At 42.9% G+C, this 14,890-nt stretch overlaps 2 protein-coding genes across 7 annotated transcripts in view; one reads left to right on the top strand and one right to left on the bottom strand.

The window, feature by feature from the left end:
* Positions 1–451: 451 nt before the first annotated feature.
* On the bottom strand, positions 452–2,897 carry rcn2 (reticulocalbin 2). The gene is made up of 8 exons (XM_020479827.2): positions 2,754–2,897; positions 2,064–2,201; positions 1,877–1,979; positions 1,524–1,720; positions 1,308–1,421; positions 1,121–1,214; positions 879–1,021; positions 452–638 (listed from the first exon to the last, which is right to left on the bottom strand). The coding sequence occupies exons 2-8, from the start codon at positions 2,199–2,201 to the stop codon at positions 495–497; spliced, it is 933 nt and encodes a 310-aa protein (XP_020335416.1). The 5' UTR covers positions 2,754–2,897; the 3' UTR covers positions 452–494.
* Positions 2,898–3,042: 145 nt separating this feature from the next.
* The window catches only part of LOC109889365 (S phase cyclin A-associated protein in the endoplasmic reticulum), a 97,260-nt gene continuing 85,412 nt past the window's right edge, over positions 3,043–14,890 (top strand). For 4 of the 6 annotated variants that reach the window (XM_031822784.1, XM_020480757.2, XM_020480756.2 and 1 more), the window contains exons 1-4: positions 3,043–3,338; positions 6,757–6,874; positions 11,459–11,535; positions 11,742–11,939. In XM_031822784.1, the coding sequence (XP_031678644.1) occupies positions 3,174–3,338; positions 6,757–6,874; positions 11,459–11,535; positions 11,742–11,939 (558 nt within the window). In that variant the 5' untranslated portion in view covers positions 3,043–3,173. Of the gene's footprint in view, positions 3,339–4,773; positions 4,880–6,756; positions 6,875–11,458; positions 11,536–11,741; positions 11,940–14,890 lie in introns of those variants that run through there. The other 2 variants (XM_031822782.1, XM_020480758.2) reach the window with 2 other exon arrangements.

The raw sequence follows: 14,890 nt of genomic DNA, 5'->3' as shown, positions 1-14,890 counted from the left end.
TGAGGCTGGTAACTCTAATGAACTTATGCTCTGCAGCAGAGGTAACTCTGGGTCTCCCTTTCCTGTGGTCCTCATGAGAGCCAGTTTCATCATAGCGCTTGATGGTTTATGCGACTGCACTTAAAAAATAAACTTTCACAACACAACTGATTGGCTCAAACACATTAACAATGAAAGAAGTTCCACAAATGAACTTTTAACAAGGCTCACCTGTAAATTGAAATGCATTCCAGGTGACTACCTCATGAAGCTGGTTGAGAGAATGCCAAGCGTGTACAAAGCTGTCATCTAGGCAAAGGGTGGCTACTTTGAAGAATCTCAAATATATTTTGATTTGTTTAACACTTATTTGGTTACTACATGATTCCATGTGTTATTTCATAGTTTGTCATCACTATTATTCTACAATGCAGAAAATAGTAAAAATAAAGAAAAACCATGGAATAAGTAGGCGTGTCCAAACTTAACTGTTATTGTTAAAAAAATAAAATCTGTTATAATTCATCATGTGACACATGCAGTTGCCTTCCATAGTCTGTTACTTCACTATTCATAAAAATGTCTTGATTTTTCAAAACCTCTGCCTCTGACAGTTTCCCATCACCATCTTGGTCCATTTCTTTGATGAGGTGAATGGCCTGTTAAAACATAAGAGCAAAGCAAAAGAACTCAAGCAAACTGAAGAGAACTGATAGATACACCCACTTTCAATGGGGATACCATTCATACCAACCAATGTATAAATGTTTCCATACCCTGACTGCACTTCACAGGAACTAATATGTTATAATCAAATTAGAAATGGCACTCCTAGAGCACCCTAGTGAGGCATGGCTGTCCATGTAATGCAGAGACACGGTAGTATAGGGGTTACTCACCTCCTCCCGTGCAGAGCCATAGCTGTTAGGGGCCACCCAGCGGAGCTGCTCCTCTCGATTCAACTTGCCATCCTTGTCTTGATCATAGAGGTCGTCAAAGCGGACAGTTTCCTCAATCTCCCACTTTGATGGGTCATCCTCCTCTGAAGTACACAAACACACATTACTACAGCAGGAAAGCCAACTGAGCCTTTACAAACCATTATATGTTGAGAAAAACACAGAAAGCATTCTGTGCTTACCATTAGTTCGAACATCTCCAATAAATTCACGTAGACTGATGAACCCATCTTTATCTGTGTCATATTCACTTAACACATCTTCAACGGCAAAATCCTAAAATAAAAAAAATAGCAAAATATTACCACACCAAACATTTGATTCTGCTCATGTGGATACAAATGTAAACAGCTTGTGGAAATGTCTTACAGCCATGTAATCCACTTCTGATGGGTGTGTAAATGCAAGAAACTCAGTTAGGTTAAGGCCTGGTGTGCCACCCATATCAGCAAAATCAAAGCGCTTCTTTTCCTTTAAGTGGAGCTAAAAAGGAAAAGATTGATAAGTACTGTGAGGTGTAGAGCATGTGCAATCCATATGTTGTCAACAATAAAATAAAGGCTGGTACAACTAAGATGATCATACAAATCTGAGTGACTCTTCCTCTGGATCCTCCAGAAAAGCATTCTCATCAATATTAATGACTTGTTCATGGACAACCATGTTGTATTCTTCCCACGACACAACACCATCATTGTTGGTGTCAAATTCAGGGAAGCGCTCCTCTGCATCATCCAATGCATATTTCTTGTAGACATGTTGAATCCATAGTGTGATCTCCTCTGTAGTGACAAAATATTACACATACTGTACAGGCAGTAGATTACACATACAGTATCCATACTGTATGAATTTTTTATAACAATGTGGGATTCATTTTTCATATGAAAGTCAAAATACATCCTAAAACAAAGCCATTTTTTAAAATGTATTTTTACCTGAGGTTAAATGTTTGTCAGAATCTTTATCAATCTTCTTCAGGATTTCCATAATTTTGTTCCTTTGCTCAGCTGGACTAAGTTTCTTTATTCCATCTTCTTCCTAAAAACCCAAGTTATAGAAATGGTGAGATAGCGAATATGACTTAAAGGGGATATTATTCAGATGATAGAGAGAAATGACAACCTCAGTTCCCAATAGGAGATCCATGTCGTGCTCGGGGCTGTGCTGATGACCCACATAATGATCTTCATGATTGTGGGAGCTCTCTCCAAAGGCACAGTGCATTACAAGCAATGCAATGGGTATAACTGAGTATTTCATCTATGACGGAGAAAAAAAAAGCGTCATGTTATGATTTTAGCATTCTTCGTAAACTTGAAGAATATAGATTAACAATCATAGAATATGTATTTCACATATCAATTGTGTAACCGTCTGGTTCACCTACTATTAGCTGTATGAAACGCGAAAACAATAGCGCTGAGTTACCTGGTGTGGTCGACATTAAAGAGACTGGACAGTTTGGGCTACAACAATACAGTACTGTTGCTAGCTTGGTAACGACTAACGTTAGCTAACTATAGTTAGTAACCAAAGTGTTGCTGTCAGTCATTGACCCCCCCCCCCCCCCCCCCCCTTTGTCATACCATGACAAACAATAGACCTAAGTTTCTTGGCTGATGTAACGTTCGGTTACTAGGACGCTAACTAGCTATTGTTAGCTAATAATGCTGAGCATTTTCCTGAAATAAACTGAGTTGTTGACAATGAGTGTCTGACAAAATTTGAGGATTATGAACTGGTCAGACGTTTGGTAAAGTTAGCCGAGTGACTTCCAGACTATTTTAGGAGAACATTATGTCGTAAACAAACCTTTGCTTGTGCCAATTCCTCGTTCCAGCTGGCAAAATCTTGGTTAAAATTTGAGTAACGTCCAATAATGATGTGGATTCCAGGAGCTTGAGGACACGAGCAGATCGACTTGACAAAAAAAACGTTACTTCATATGTGTCCTGCCCATTTATTTGGTTGCCATGGTTGAAAGTTTAAATCCCCCCCCTAGCCTCAATTCTTGTTTTGTGATTGGTTTATATTTCTTCTGTTTCCGCCTAACAAATGAATGATTGGATAGTCTGAAACTGTCATACATTTTATCATACACTTCCGGCAAAATGCTATATAGATTATAACTGTCAATGGTGTTTTATGTCGTTTCCGTCAACACATAAAACACATCAATTTAGCTAATTTTCTAAGAAGTTTAGCTTTTACCCTGAGAATTGAATTACGTAAATGTCAAAAGACAGTCGCAACGATGGACGACGGCGTGGCCAGCACCGATTCGGTATTAGAATTGGACAAGGCGGGGACGGGAGGGAGAGGTCTGGCAGCAACAGCTCAGGGTCCTCGCATGGAGGAGGAAAAAGCAGGAATACTCCAATAACCGTTGCCTTGAAGGTACTGTAACTAGCTCTATTTTCAAGTTCTACTATAATGTTACTATGACCTGCAAATTAAGACCGCGTTCAGATAGCTAGCTAGCTAGCTAATACGTTTATATTTGATGGCTAACTAACTTGGCTAGTTACTGGCTAGCCACCTTTCAATAATTCGAAGAGTATACTAAACATTAGGAACACCTTCCTATTAATATTGAGCTCCGAACCCCAGGCTGTAGTAGCGCCTTCGAAGGCATTTATATTTAGTCTTGACCATTCATCCTCTGAATGCACACACATACAATCCATGTGTCAATTGTCTCAAGGCTTAAAAATCTTTCTTTAACCTGTCTCCTCCCCTTCATCTACACTGATTTGAAGTGGATTTAACAAGTGACATCAATAAGGCATCATCGTTTTCACCTGGATTTACCTGGTCAGTCTATGTCATGCAAAGAGCAGGTGTTCTTATTTTTTATTTTTTACATTTATTGTATAGGATGCCCTCACACAGGATGTAATGACAGGAAAATATATACTATAGAACTTGTATGTATTGGTTACAGTGACCTGCCAAAATACAGGGATGCATTGCTGATGACACCAACAGTTTTTTTTTTTTTAGGCAAAGTGGTGTTTTCAAAAAGAGAACCTGCTGTCACATGAAATCTGCTGCAGACCTCACAACATTCATTGTGAAACTACTCATTTGGCACAAAGTTGCAGAAAGACCATGTGGTTTTGTGTTTATCTTCCAGCCTTGTATGATTCATCAACTGTCGAGTCCAATAGGATGTTGCTGAGCCTCAGCCTCACTGGCGAGCGCAAGATTACATTAGCACACTCCTTGAGCCTGCAGTTTCACACATCACTGGCAGCGGAGGACAGGGTCTGAGAGGCAGGCCTACTGTGTGCGCACATTTAAAGTTTTAATTTTGAAGTTTTAAAGTCACATGCCCAAGTACAGTGAAATGCCTGTCTTGCAAACTCAACCCAATAATACAATAATCAATAACAATGCATTACTAAAAAAAAATACATGAGAAATAAGAAATTAACTACACAATTAAGTAATCATACTATATACAGGAAATATTTTAGTCAGTTCCAATACCACATGACTGCGCGGTGCTGTGGCAGAGGGAGTGAAAGGGGGCTGCGATGCAGCGCTGTGAGATGACAGAAGAGGAGAGACGCTGTAAACCGATAGCAGAGCAGAGGAGAGGAGAGCCGGCAGGCAGAAAGGCAGCAGTGGTCTGCAGCAGGGGTGGGTGGCTACTAGCTCAGCACTGACTAGACAGATCAGACGGGGGTGAATGGACCGTCAGCCCGCTAAGCACCCGGCTCGCTCAATCACAATTGGAGTAGTTGACACAGCTGGGCAAGTTGCTATAGCAGTTCAAGATACATACAGTCTATTTTAGTCCTGCTCGATTCACTGTCACCTTGCACAAGTGGCAATGCCGTCGAGGGGAAACAGGTTTGCCTGAAGTTGGCTACAAAAGTATGTCAGGGGCGGATAAGGACGAGGAACCTGCTTACAGACTCTACTTCTATTCTGTATGTATCTTCTCATCTCTGTCTCTCTTCTCACTCCCACTTGCTGCATGTGTCTGTAGACCTGCTTTTAGAATGAAAACCCTACACCTGCTCCTCAGGACCGGCCCTTTCCTGTGCATATGTAGAGGCTCAGTTTATAAACCAGTTAGCATAACACATGCTCCAAAAAACAACCTGCACCGTCTTAGTTAAAGGTTAAATAAATAAAATAGCTAAAAATAACATTCCATAGTGAAGGCCAATTGGCAGCAGCTGATTAAGTGGATCAGGAAAGCCTTTCTGTAAGCATTGCCAGCCTCAGGCGGTACAGTATATTCACTGCTGTGATGGTAATCTAGTTTGCTATTTATTAATTTTCAGTGGGGTTTGGCTACTCTGTTTGATGTGCAGCCTCAGTGATGTTGGCTTTTGATCCTATTGTCCTTATGCTCTTCTATAGTAATAGAATGGAGCTTATGTAAAGGATATTTTTTTGCTCACTAAAAGTAGGTCAGTTGTGAATATTCCAGAAGGACATGAAATGGTAGCAGACCAGGACACTGCTTGCTGTTTATGCATGTGTAAAACTTAATGAGTCATATGAGCATGTAGCCTGTTCTGTCAGCATGCTAGGACACTATAGTGTGGGAGTTCCACAGAGAAGAGATACCATGGGCTTGATTAAAACATAGAAGTACCTCCTGTATTGTCAGACACTTCATTTGGTAGATAAACGGTAATATTAGTGTTGTTCTAATTAGTTTCTTTGAAAGGTGTCATGGAAGTCATTATTTTGTTGTAGTCTTTGTGAATGGCAGTGACATAAAACAACCTCTCATGACATGACTCGGTTGCTATTGCGGACAGAATGCAGAGAACCTTGAGTCTTGGTTCAGGTCCCGATTTTGATATGCAAGTCCAAATTTAGGTAGTAGTTTTTATAGTCTAATTGGGTTACCAGTAGATTTAACTTTGTTATCCACCGGGAGATTATTTTGCATTTAAACTCGAAATCGTGTCGCTGTCAATCAATTCTATTCTGTATGTGGAAAATATGCAAAATCTTCAAATGTGTGGAATGAAGTGCACAACAATACAGTATGATAATGTCACAATCATATTAATTTATTTTGTGCTTATAGAAAACGTAAACCTAGATGCCAGGCTTTCTCAATAGTTGGAAATGGTAGAGTCCTTAATTGGCATTGCAAAGTGGGACTCAGTGCTTATAGAGTGTAAATCAGACTTTCTCTTGGCATTCATGCATGGGATCCTATCTAGACCATGCTGTGATGTGCCTGCTTGTCTGTCTATGCATACGTGTTTGTGTGTGTTCGTGCACATGTGCGTTGGTGTGTGAGTGTGTGAGGAAGAGGTAAAGAGCGGAGCGAGCAAGAGATTTTGGCATCCACTCAACTTGCATGACTAACTCAATGTCACATGACATGCCCAGGGTTCAGAGACGTCTTTATTATAGCACAGTACTCTGCATTTATTTATGACAAAGCATTTGATTCCCCCATGTTAATTAAACCCATACATATGTGTCTATGTCCTGTTACCAAGCACCATACCATCACATGCAGGTGTGAAGAGCCATGTTGTCTTGTGCTGTTCAAAACATCACATGCTTTATATGACCTGTGTGGGGCAGGTCTCCTTGGCCATAAAACACTTGTGTACATTCTCTAGTGTAGCCAAGCCTACAGTATATGTAGGGAAACTATGCTACATAGTAATGTACTATTAATCTACTGTTCTGTACAAAGCACCAGTTTTCATCCACAGCATGTTGTCAATGTTATGAACTCATCCATGGAGTCCTACAGCTGGGTTATATGCCTTCATGTTTTTTTGAAATTTGGTACCATTTGATGTGGTCCCCATTTTGTCTGCAGGCATCCTTTCGGCGGTCAAACAGCCATGACAAGGTGAGGAAGATTGTGGCAGAAGAGGGCCGTGCTGCGAGAAATCTCATTGCCTGGAGTGTTCCTCTGGAGAACAAAGAGGAGGAAGGTCAGTGAAAATGCACACACACACGCTCAACTGGGCCTGATAATACTGTATGTATCCGTCTGATGTAAAAGGAATGACTGTTTTTATGTTTACAGATGCTTGTTTCTTTGAAGTAGATTCCATTATGTTTTTCACCAGATACATTTGTGCTGTCTTGGTGGGTATATAATTGATTAGATACCTACCTCACTCAATACCTAGGTTTACCTCCACTGTATTCACATCCTACCATACATTTGTCTGTACATTATACCTTGATGCTATTTTATCGCCCCCAGAAACCTCCTTTTACTCTATGTTCCAGACGTTCTAGACGACCAATTCTCATAGCTTTTAGCCGTACCCTTATTCTACTCCTCCTATGTTCCTCTGGCGATGTAGAGGTGAATCCAGGCCCTGCAGTGCCTAGCTCCACTCCTATTCCCCAGGCGCTCTCTTTTGACGACTTCTGTAACCGTAATAGCCTTGGTTTCATGCATGTTAACATTAGAAGCCTCCTCCCTAAGTTTGTTCTATTCACTGCTTTAGCACACTCTGCCAACCCGGATGTTCTAGCTGTGTCTGAATCCTGGCTTAGGAAGACCACCAAAAACTCAGACATTTTAATTCCAAACTACAACATTTTCAGACAAGATAGAACTGCCAAAGGGGGCGGTGTTGCAATCTACTGCAAAGATAGCCTGCAGAGTTCTGTCCTACTATCCAGGTCTGTACCCAAACAATTTGAACTTCTACTTTTAAAAATCCACCTCTCTAAAAACAAGTCTCTCACCGTTGCCGCCTGCTATAGACCACCCTCTGCCCCCAGCTGTGCTCTGGACACCATATGTGAACTGATTGCCCCCCATCTATCTTCAGAGTTCGTGCTGCTAGGCGACCTAAACTGGAACATGCTTAACACCCCAGCCATCCTACAATCTAAACTTGATGCCCTCAATCTCACACAAATAATCAATGAACCTACCAGGTACCTCCCCAAAACCTTAAACACGGGCACCCTCATAGATATCATCCTAACCAACTTCCCCTCTAAATACACCTCTGCTGTCTTCAACCAAGATCTCAGCGATCACTGCCTCATTGCCTGCATCCGTAATGGGTCAGCGGTCAAACGACCTCCACTCATCACTGTAAAACGCTCCCTGAAACACTTCTGCGAGCAGGCCTTTCTAATCGACCTGGCCGGGGTATCCTGGAAGGATATTGATCTCATCCCGTCAGTAGAGGATGCCTGGATATTTTTTTTAAAATGCCTTCCTAACCATCTTAAATAAACATGCCCCATTTAAGAAATTTAGAACCAGGAACAGATATAGCCCTTGGTTCTCCCCAGACCTGACTGCCCTTAACCAACACAAAAACATCCTATGGCGTTCTGCATTAGCATCGAACAGCCCCCGTGATATGCAGCTGTTCAGGGAAGCTAGAAATCATTATACACAGGCAGTTAGAAAAGCCAAGGCTAGCTTTTTCAAGCAGAAATTTGCTTCCTGCAACACTAACTCAAAAAAGTTCTGGGACACTGTAAAGTCCATGGAGAATAAGAACACCTCCTCCCAGCTGCCCACTGCACTGAAGATAGGAAACACTGTCACCACTGATAAATCCACCATAATTGAGAATTTCAATAAGCATTTTTCTACGGCTGGCCATGCTTTCCACCTGGCTACTCCTACCCCGGACAACAGCACTGCACCCCCAACAGCAACTCGCCCAAGCCTTCCCCATTTCTCCTTCTCCCAAATCCATTCAGCTGATGTTCTGGAAGAGCTGCAAAATCTGGACCCCTACAAATCAGCCGGGCTAGACAATCTGGACCCTTTCTTTCTAAAATTATCTGCCGAAATTGTTGCCACCCCTATTACTAGCCTGTTCAACCTCTCTTTCGTGTCGTCTGAGATTCCAAAAGATTGGAAAGCAGCTGCGGTCATCCCCCTCTTCAAAGGGGGGGACACTCTTGACCCAAACTGCTACAGACCTATATCTATCCTACCGTGCCTTTCTAAGGTCTTCGAAAGCCAAGTCAACAAACAGATTACCGACCATTTCGAATCTCACCATACCTTCTCTGCTATGCAATCCGGTTTCAGAGCTGGTCATGGGTGCACCTCAGCCACGCTCAAGGTCCTAAACGATATCTTAACCGCCATCGATAAGAAACATTACTGTGCAGCCGTATTCATTGATCTGGCCAAGGCTTTCGACTCTGTCAATCACCATATCCTCATCGGCAGACTCGACAGCCTTGGTTTCTCAAATGATTGCCTCGCCTGGTTCACCAACTACTTCTCTGATAGAGTTCAGTGTGTCAAATCGGAGGGTCTGCTGTCCGGACCTCTGGCAGTCTCTATGGGGGTGCCACAGGGTTCAATTCTTGGACCGACTCTCTTCTCTGTATACATCAATGAGGTCGCTCTTGCTGCTGGTGAGTCCCTGATCCACCTCTACGCAGACGACACCATTCTGTATACTTCCGGCCCTTCTTTGGACACTGTGTTAACAACCCTCCAGGCAAGCTTCAATGCCATACAACTCTCCTTCCGTGGCCTCCAATTGCTCTTAAATACAAGTAAAACTAAATGCATGCTCTTCAACCGATCGCTACCTGCACCTACCCGCCTGTCCAACATCACTACTCTGGACGGCTCTGACTTAGAATACGTGGACAACTACAAATACTTAGGTGTCTGGTTAGACTGTAAACTCTCCTTCCAGACCCATATCAAACATCTCCAATCCAAAGTTAAATCTAGAATTGGCTTCCTATTTCGCAACAAAGCATCCTTCACTCATGCTGCCAAACATACCCTTGTAAAACTGACCATCCTACCAATCCTCGACTTTGGCGATGTCATTTACAAAATAGCCTCCAATACCCTACTCAACAAATTGGATGCAGTCTATCACAGTGCAATCCGTTTTATCACCAAAGCCCCATATACTACCCACCATTGCGACCTGTACGCTCTCGTTGGCTGGCCCTCGCTTCATACTCGTCGCCAAACCCACTGGCTCCATGTCATCTACAAGACCCTGCTAGGTAAAGTCCCCCCTTATCTCAGCTCGCTGGTCACCATAGCATCTCCCACCTGTAGCACACGCTCCAGCAGGTATATCTCTCTAGTCACCCCCAAAACCAATTCTTTCTTTGGCCGCCTCTCCTTCCAGTTCTCTGCTGCCAATGACTGGAACGAACTACAAAAATCTCTGAAACTGGAAACACTTATCTCCCTCACTAGCTTTAAGCACCAACTGTCAGAGCAGCTCACAGATTACTGCACCTGTACATAGCCCACCTATAATTTAGCCCAAACAACTACCTCTTTCCCAACTGTATTTAATTTGAATTTATTTATTTATTTTGCTCCTTTGCACCCCATTATTTTTTTATTTCTACTTTGCACATTCTTCCATTGCAAAACTACCATTCCAGTATTTTACTTGCTATATTGTATTTACTTTGCCATCATGGCCTTTTTTGCCTTTACCTCCCTTCTCACCTCATTTGCTCACATTGTATATAGACTTGTTTATACTGCATTATTGACTGTATGTTTGTTTTTACTCCATGTGTAACTCTGTGTCGTTTTATCTGTCGAACTGCTTTGCTTTATCTTGGCCAGGTCGCAATTGTAAATGAGAACTTGTTCTCAACTTGCCTACCTGGTTAAATAAAGGTAAAATAAAAATTAGATGGGCAAACCAATGTTCACCTCCAGTGGCAGGTGCTGATATTGACTTACAGTGCATGAATCAAGCCCTTTGTCTATTTGGAACAAAGGAATCAATTAACTTAGGCACAGCAAAGGGCATTGTGGTGGGGAAAGATCACGTGAGTCCAGACTCTTGGCTGTAATACAATATCTCCCTTAACAAAATGACAGCCTTTGATTCATCTCTGTTATTCTATGCATTGGCCTTCATATATTTCCCTTCCCTGAGACGACTGAATTCAAAACAGGTGTCAAGGTGATGTGTCATTTCACTTGTCCCTCGTCACATTTAAAAGATCAATATAACTCTGATTTAATGAGCTTCACACCCTCTAGTAGTGGAGGAATGTTTAATGGGTTGACAGAAAGTCAGTTTGCTAGCTTTTAAACATGATTGATCATGATTAGGAACACACAACAATTAACCCAGTTAGTCCTTTGATTGAACACTGGCAGAATATTTCATAACTGTCTGGATGGGTTCTGCAATGGGTAACTGGACAACAAACCAGAAAGATGTTATTGGTATCACAGATTGAACCTGCTCATGCACACAGCCGTGTGGTCATTGTATCAGGGTTGTTTCCCCACAGTATTTGGGAATGCTACCTACTGACAATGTTGTGCAGAGAACAGTGTAAGAGAGGAGGGAGAGAGTGCGTTCTCTTCTCTCCTGCAAGGCTTTGGGTCAGTCTGTATTGTGTGTGTGCAGTTCTGTACTTTTATGTTTTGTTACTCCCACAGGCCATATTCCATCTTTGGCAAAACAAAGGGTGACCAGATCAATGTAAAGTTTTTTTGTGGCTTTTTTAGGACTAATAGTTTGTTTTTCTGTCAATTAAATGTTTTTTGTTTTTTTAATATTTCACAGGGAAGTCCAAGACTCATACAAATGCCAATTTGAGGAATCAGAGAATTAACTCTGGACTGCATAGGAATAAGAAACAGGTGTGCATATTGTCATATTTTAATATTAGCTTACATACTTATTCTAATTTTGCCTCCTTTATGAAATAATAAAACCTAAAGATGGATGAAATATTTTGCTCACTGCTAGTTAAGCACATGTACCACTAGAGAGCATTGTAGACCTAGCAACATCCTATTCTTTGCCTCAACATTATGCTTTGTCTCCTCTTCTGCTGTCTCTACAGAATACAGGGCTGGACAACAAGAGCACAGCCGGGGCCTTGCTTGACAAGGGAGCAGAGAAGAGTCCCACCAAAGCCAGGCAGCCGCGCAAGGTGGACCTGCGAGCACGATACTGGGCCTTCCTCTTCGACAACCTGCGGCGGGCAGTGGATGAGATCTATGTCACCTGTGAATCTGATCAGAGTGTGGTGGAGTGTAAGGTAGGGCTCTGGACCTTAACCAAAACCTAAACACCCCTACCTCAACAGGGTCCTCAACAACAAAATAGGAACAACTGGAGGCATTGCAGAGCACCACACTTCATCAACACTAGAGGGAGATATTGAGTTAACAGGGTTCTCCTTCTGCTCTCTCACATTCCACTTGTTCTCTGGTTAGTGTCAGAGGGCCTTTGAAGGCTTGCTAGTGAGAGAATTATCACAGGGCACTCTCTTGGGTTTGGCTGGAGGGAGTGGATATTAATGACATGGTATAAACAATGTGGGTGTGTGCTGTAACTGCTGTGCTAGTGGGCTTGGAATGGGGGCCGGCCGGCCTACTAAGTGGAACGATGCCCGAGTCTCTGTTTAGGCCAACTATGAATGTGAATTTCTATGTACTCCGCTACTGATGGCACACTAAGTATATTGGGATTTTGATAATACACAGTAATGCTTTTGTTTACTAGGCAGAGCCTGTGGTATAATCCTACTTGAGGGCTGGCCTGCCATGTTGATCTTGGTATACACTGCTCTGCTGTATCGATCAGTCTGCCATGCAGCATTATGCTGAGCATGGTTGTGGTGACTGCGTGTGGTCAGGGCTGGAACACACTGCCCCTGCCTGTGGTCTCCATGCTGACAGTGAGGCTGTGTGAGATGTAGTCTGGATGTTGTGTGTTCCCACCCCAGTGAAGTCTAATGAGCTGGGCTCATATACCCCCTGTCCCCGTCAGTCCCACCCAGCCAGCCTCAGCCTGGCCCTAATGGACTGACTGACTCTGATAAATGATAGAATTAGCTGAAGGAGAAGCAGAGTGCTCTGATTCCACCCGGCCACAATCCCCTGGAGCAGTGTAAATCTGCACTTTGCTCTCTCACTCAAACATAAACCACCCCTCTGCGCTCTGCCACCCACAGACACGCATCTCTGGCCTGGCATCACTTTGTACTCGGGCCTATAGATTAGTTTTGATTCTAAACCGGGGGGGAGGGGTTTTCTAATCTAACATATGGATTTGTTGTAAAATGGTCATACAAAGGATTATTTCGCTATTTGATTTGAATTTTAGGACCCCTCAAAACAAATATATAAAACATTAAATTAAAGAGTTTGTTTTAAAGTGAGATATAAGAAAGATCAGGAAACAATTTCTTTAAATGTATTTAACCCCTTATTTTAGGCACTAAACTACTTCCATATAGAGTGCATTCGGGAAGTATTCAGACCCCTTGACTTTTCCCACAAATTAAATATCGCATTTACATAAGTATTCAGACCTTTTGCTCAGTACTTTGTTGAAGCACCTTTTGGCAGCGATTAGAGTCTCGACTCTTGGGGTATGATGCTACAAGTTTGGCACGCCTGTATTTGGGGAGTTTTTCAGGTCTCTCCAGAGATGTTTGATCGTGTTCAAGTCCGGGCTCTGCCTGGGCCACTCAAGGACATTCAGAGACTTGTCCCGAAACCACTTCTGTGTTGTCTTGGCTGTGTGCTTAGGGTCGTTGTCCTGTTGGAAGGTGAACCTTCACCCCAGTCTGAGGTCGTTCCTGGAGCAGGTTTCCATCAAGGATCTCTCTGTACTTTGCTCCTTTCATCTTTCCCTTGATTCTGACTAGTCTCCCAGTCCCTGCTGCTGAAACACATCCTCACAGCATGATGCTGCCACCACCATGCTTCACCTTAGGGATGGTGCCAGGTTTTCTCTAGACGTGACACTTGGCATTCAGGCCGAAGAGTTCAATCTGGTTTTCATCAGACCCGAGAATCTTGTTTCTCATGGTCAGAGTCCTATAGGTGCCCTTTGGCAAACTCAGAGTGGGCTGTCTTTCGTCCTGCCCCTGAGAAAGGCAGTTAAACCCACTGTTCACCGGGCGCCGAAGACGTGGATGTCGATTAAGGCAGCAATCCGCACCTCTCTGATTCAGTGGGGTTAGGTTAAATGCAGAAGACACATTTCAGTTGTACAACTGGTTTCCATCTAGCCACTCTACCATAAAGGCCAGATTGGTGGAGGGTTGCAGAGATGGTTGTCCTTCTGGAAGGTTCTCCCATTTCCACAGAGGAACTCTGGAGCACTGTCAGAGTGACCATCGGGTTCTTAGTCACCTCACTGACCAAGGCCCTTCTCCCCCAATTGCTCAGTTTGGCCGGGTGGCCAGCTCAAACTTCTTCCATTTAAGAATAATGGAAGTCATTGTGTTCTTGTGGAACTTTAATGCTGCAGAAATGTGTTTGTAGACTACCCCAGATCTGTGACTCGACACAATGATGTCTCGGAGCTCTACGGACAATTCCTGCAACCTCATTGCTTGGATTTTGTTCTGACATGCACTGTCAACTGGGTCCTTATATAGACAGCTGTGTGCCTTTCCAAATCATGTCCAATCAATTGAATTTAACACAGGTGGACTCCAAGTTGTAGAAACATCTCAAGAAGGATCAATGGACAATAGGATGCACCTGAGCTCAACTCTGAGTCTCATTGCAAAGGTTTTGAATACTTAAGTAAATAATACTTTCCGAATGCACCGTATACTTACATTCATTTTTAAACTTGCACTGGGGTACCTTCAGACAAGTCTAGTGAGGCTTGTGGGCGTCCAACATGTAATTGTTCGTGAGAGACTCGCCTTTCCATAATGGGGTCATTAGTTTGTAGCCCAAACTGTTCTAATGCTACAGACAGAAGTTGGCAGATCGGCTGTACTGACTTCATATGAGTCTTGTGACTCTTGTGGGGTTCTTAGAGCAAAACAACCGACATGTTCGTGAGAGTCTCATCTTCCATATAGGGGTAATAGTATGTAGGCCAAACCATTTTTTGTGAGATGACAGATTTTCGGGATGTCTCAAAGTCTGACAAACACAGCTGTAGCTCTGTCACCTACCACTGCAGATGCGGAAGGGCGACATCGTTGGATGTGCTGGATTGAGACTCAGCCCAGATATC

This window comes from Oncorhynchus kisutch, linkage group LG4, assembly GCF_002021735.2.
Source record: "Oncorhynchus kisutch isolate 150728-3 linkage group LG4, Okis_V2, whole genome shotgun sequence".
NCBI classification, from domain to species: Eukaryota; Metazoa; Chordata; class Actinopteri; order Salmoniformes; family Salmonidae; genus Oncorhynchus; species Oncorhynchus kisutch.
This window is presented reverse-complemented; position numbering and strand designations above follow the sequence as displayed.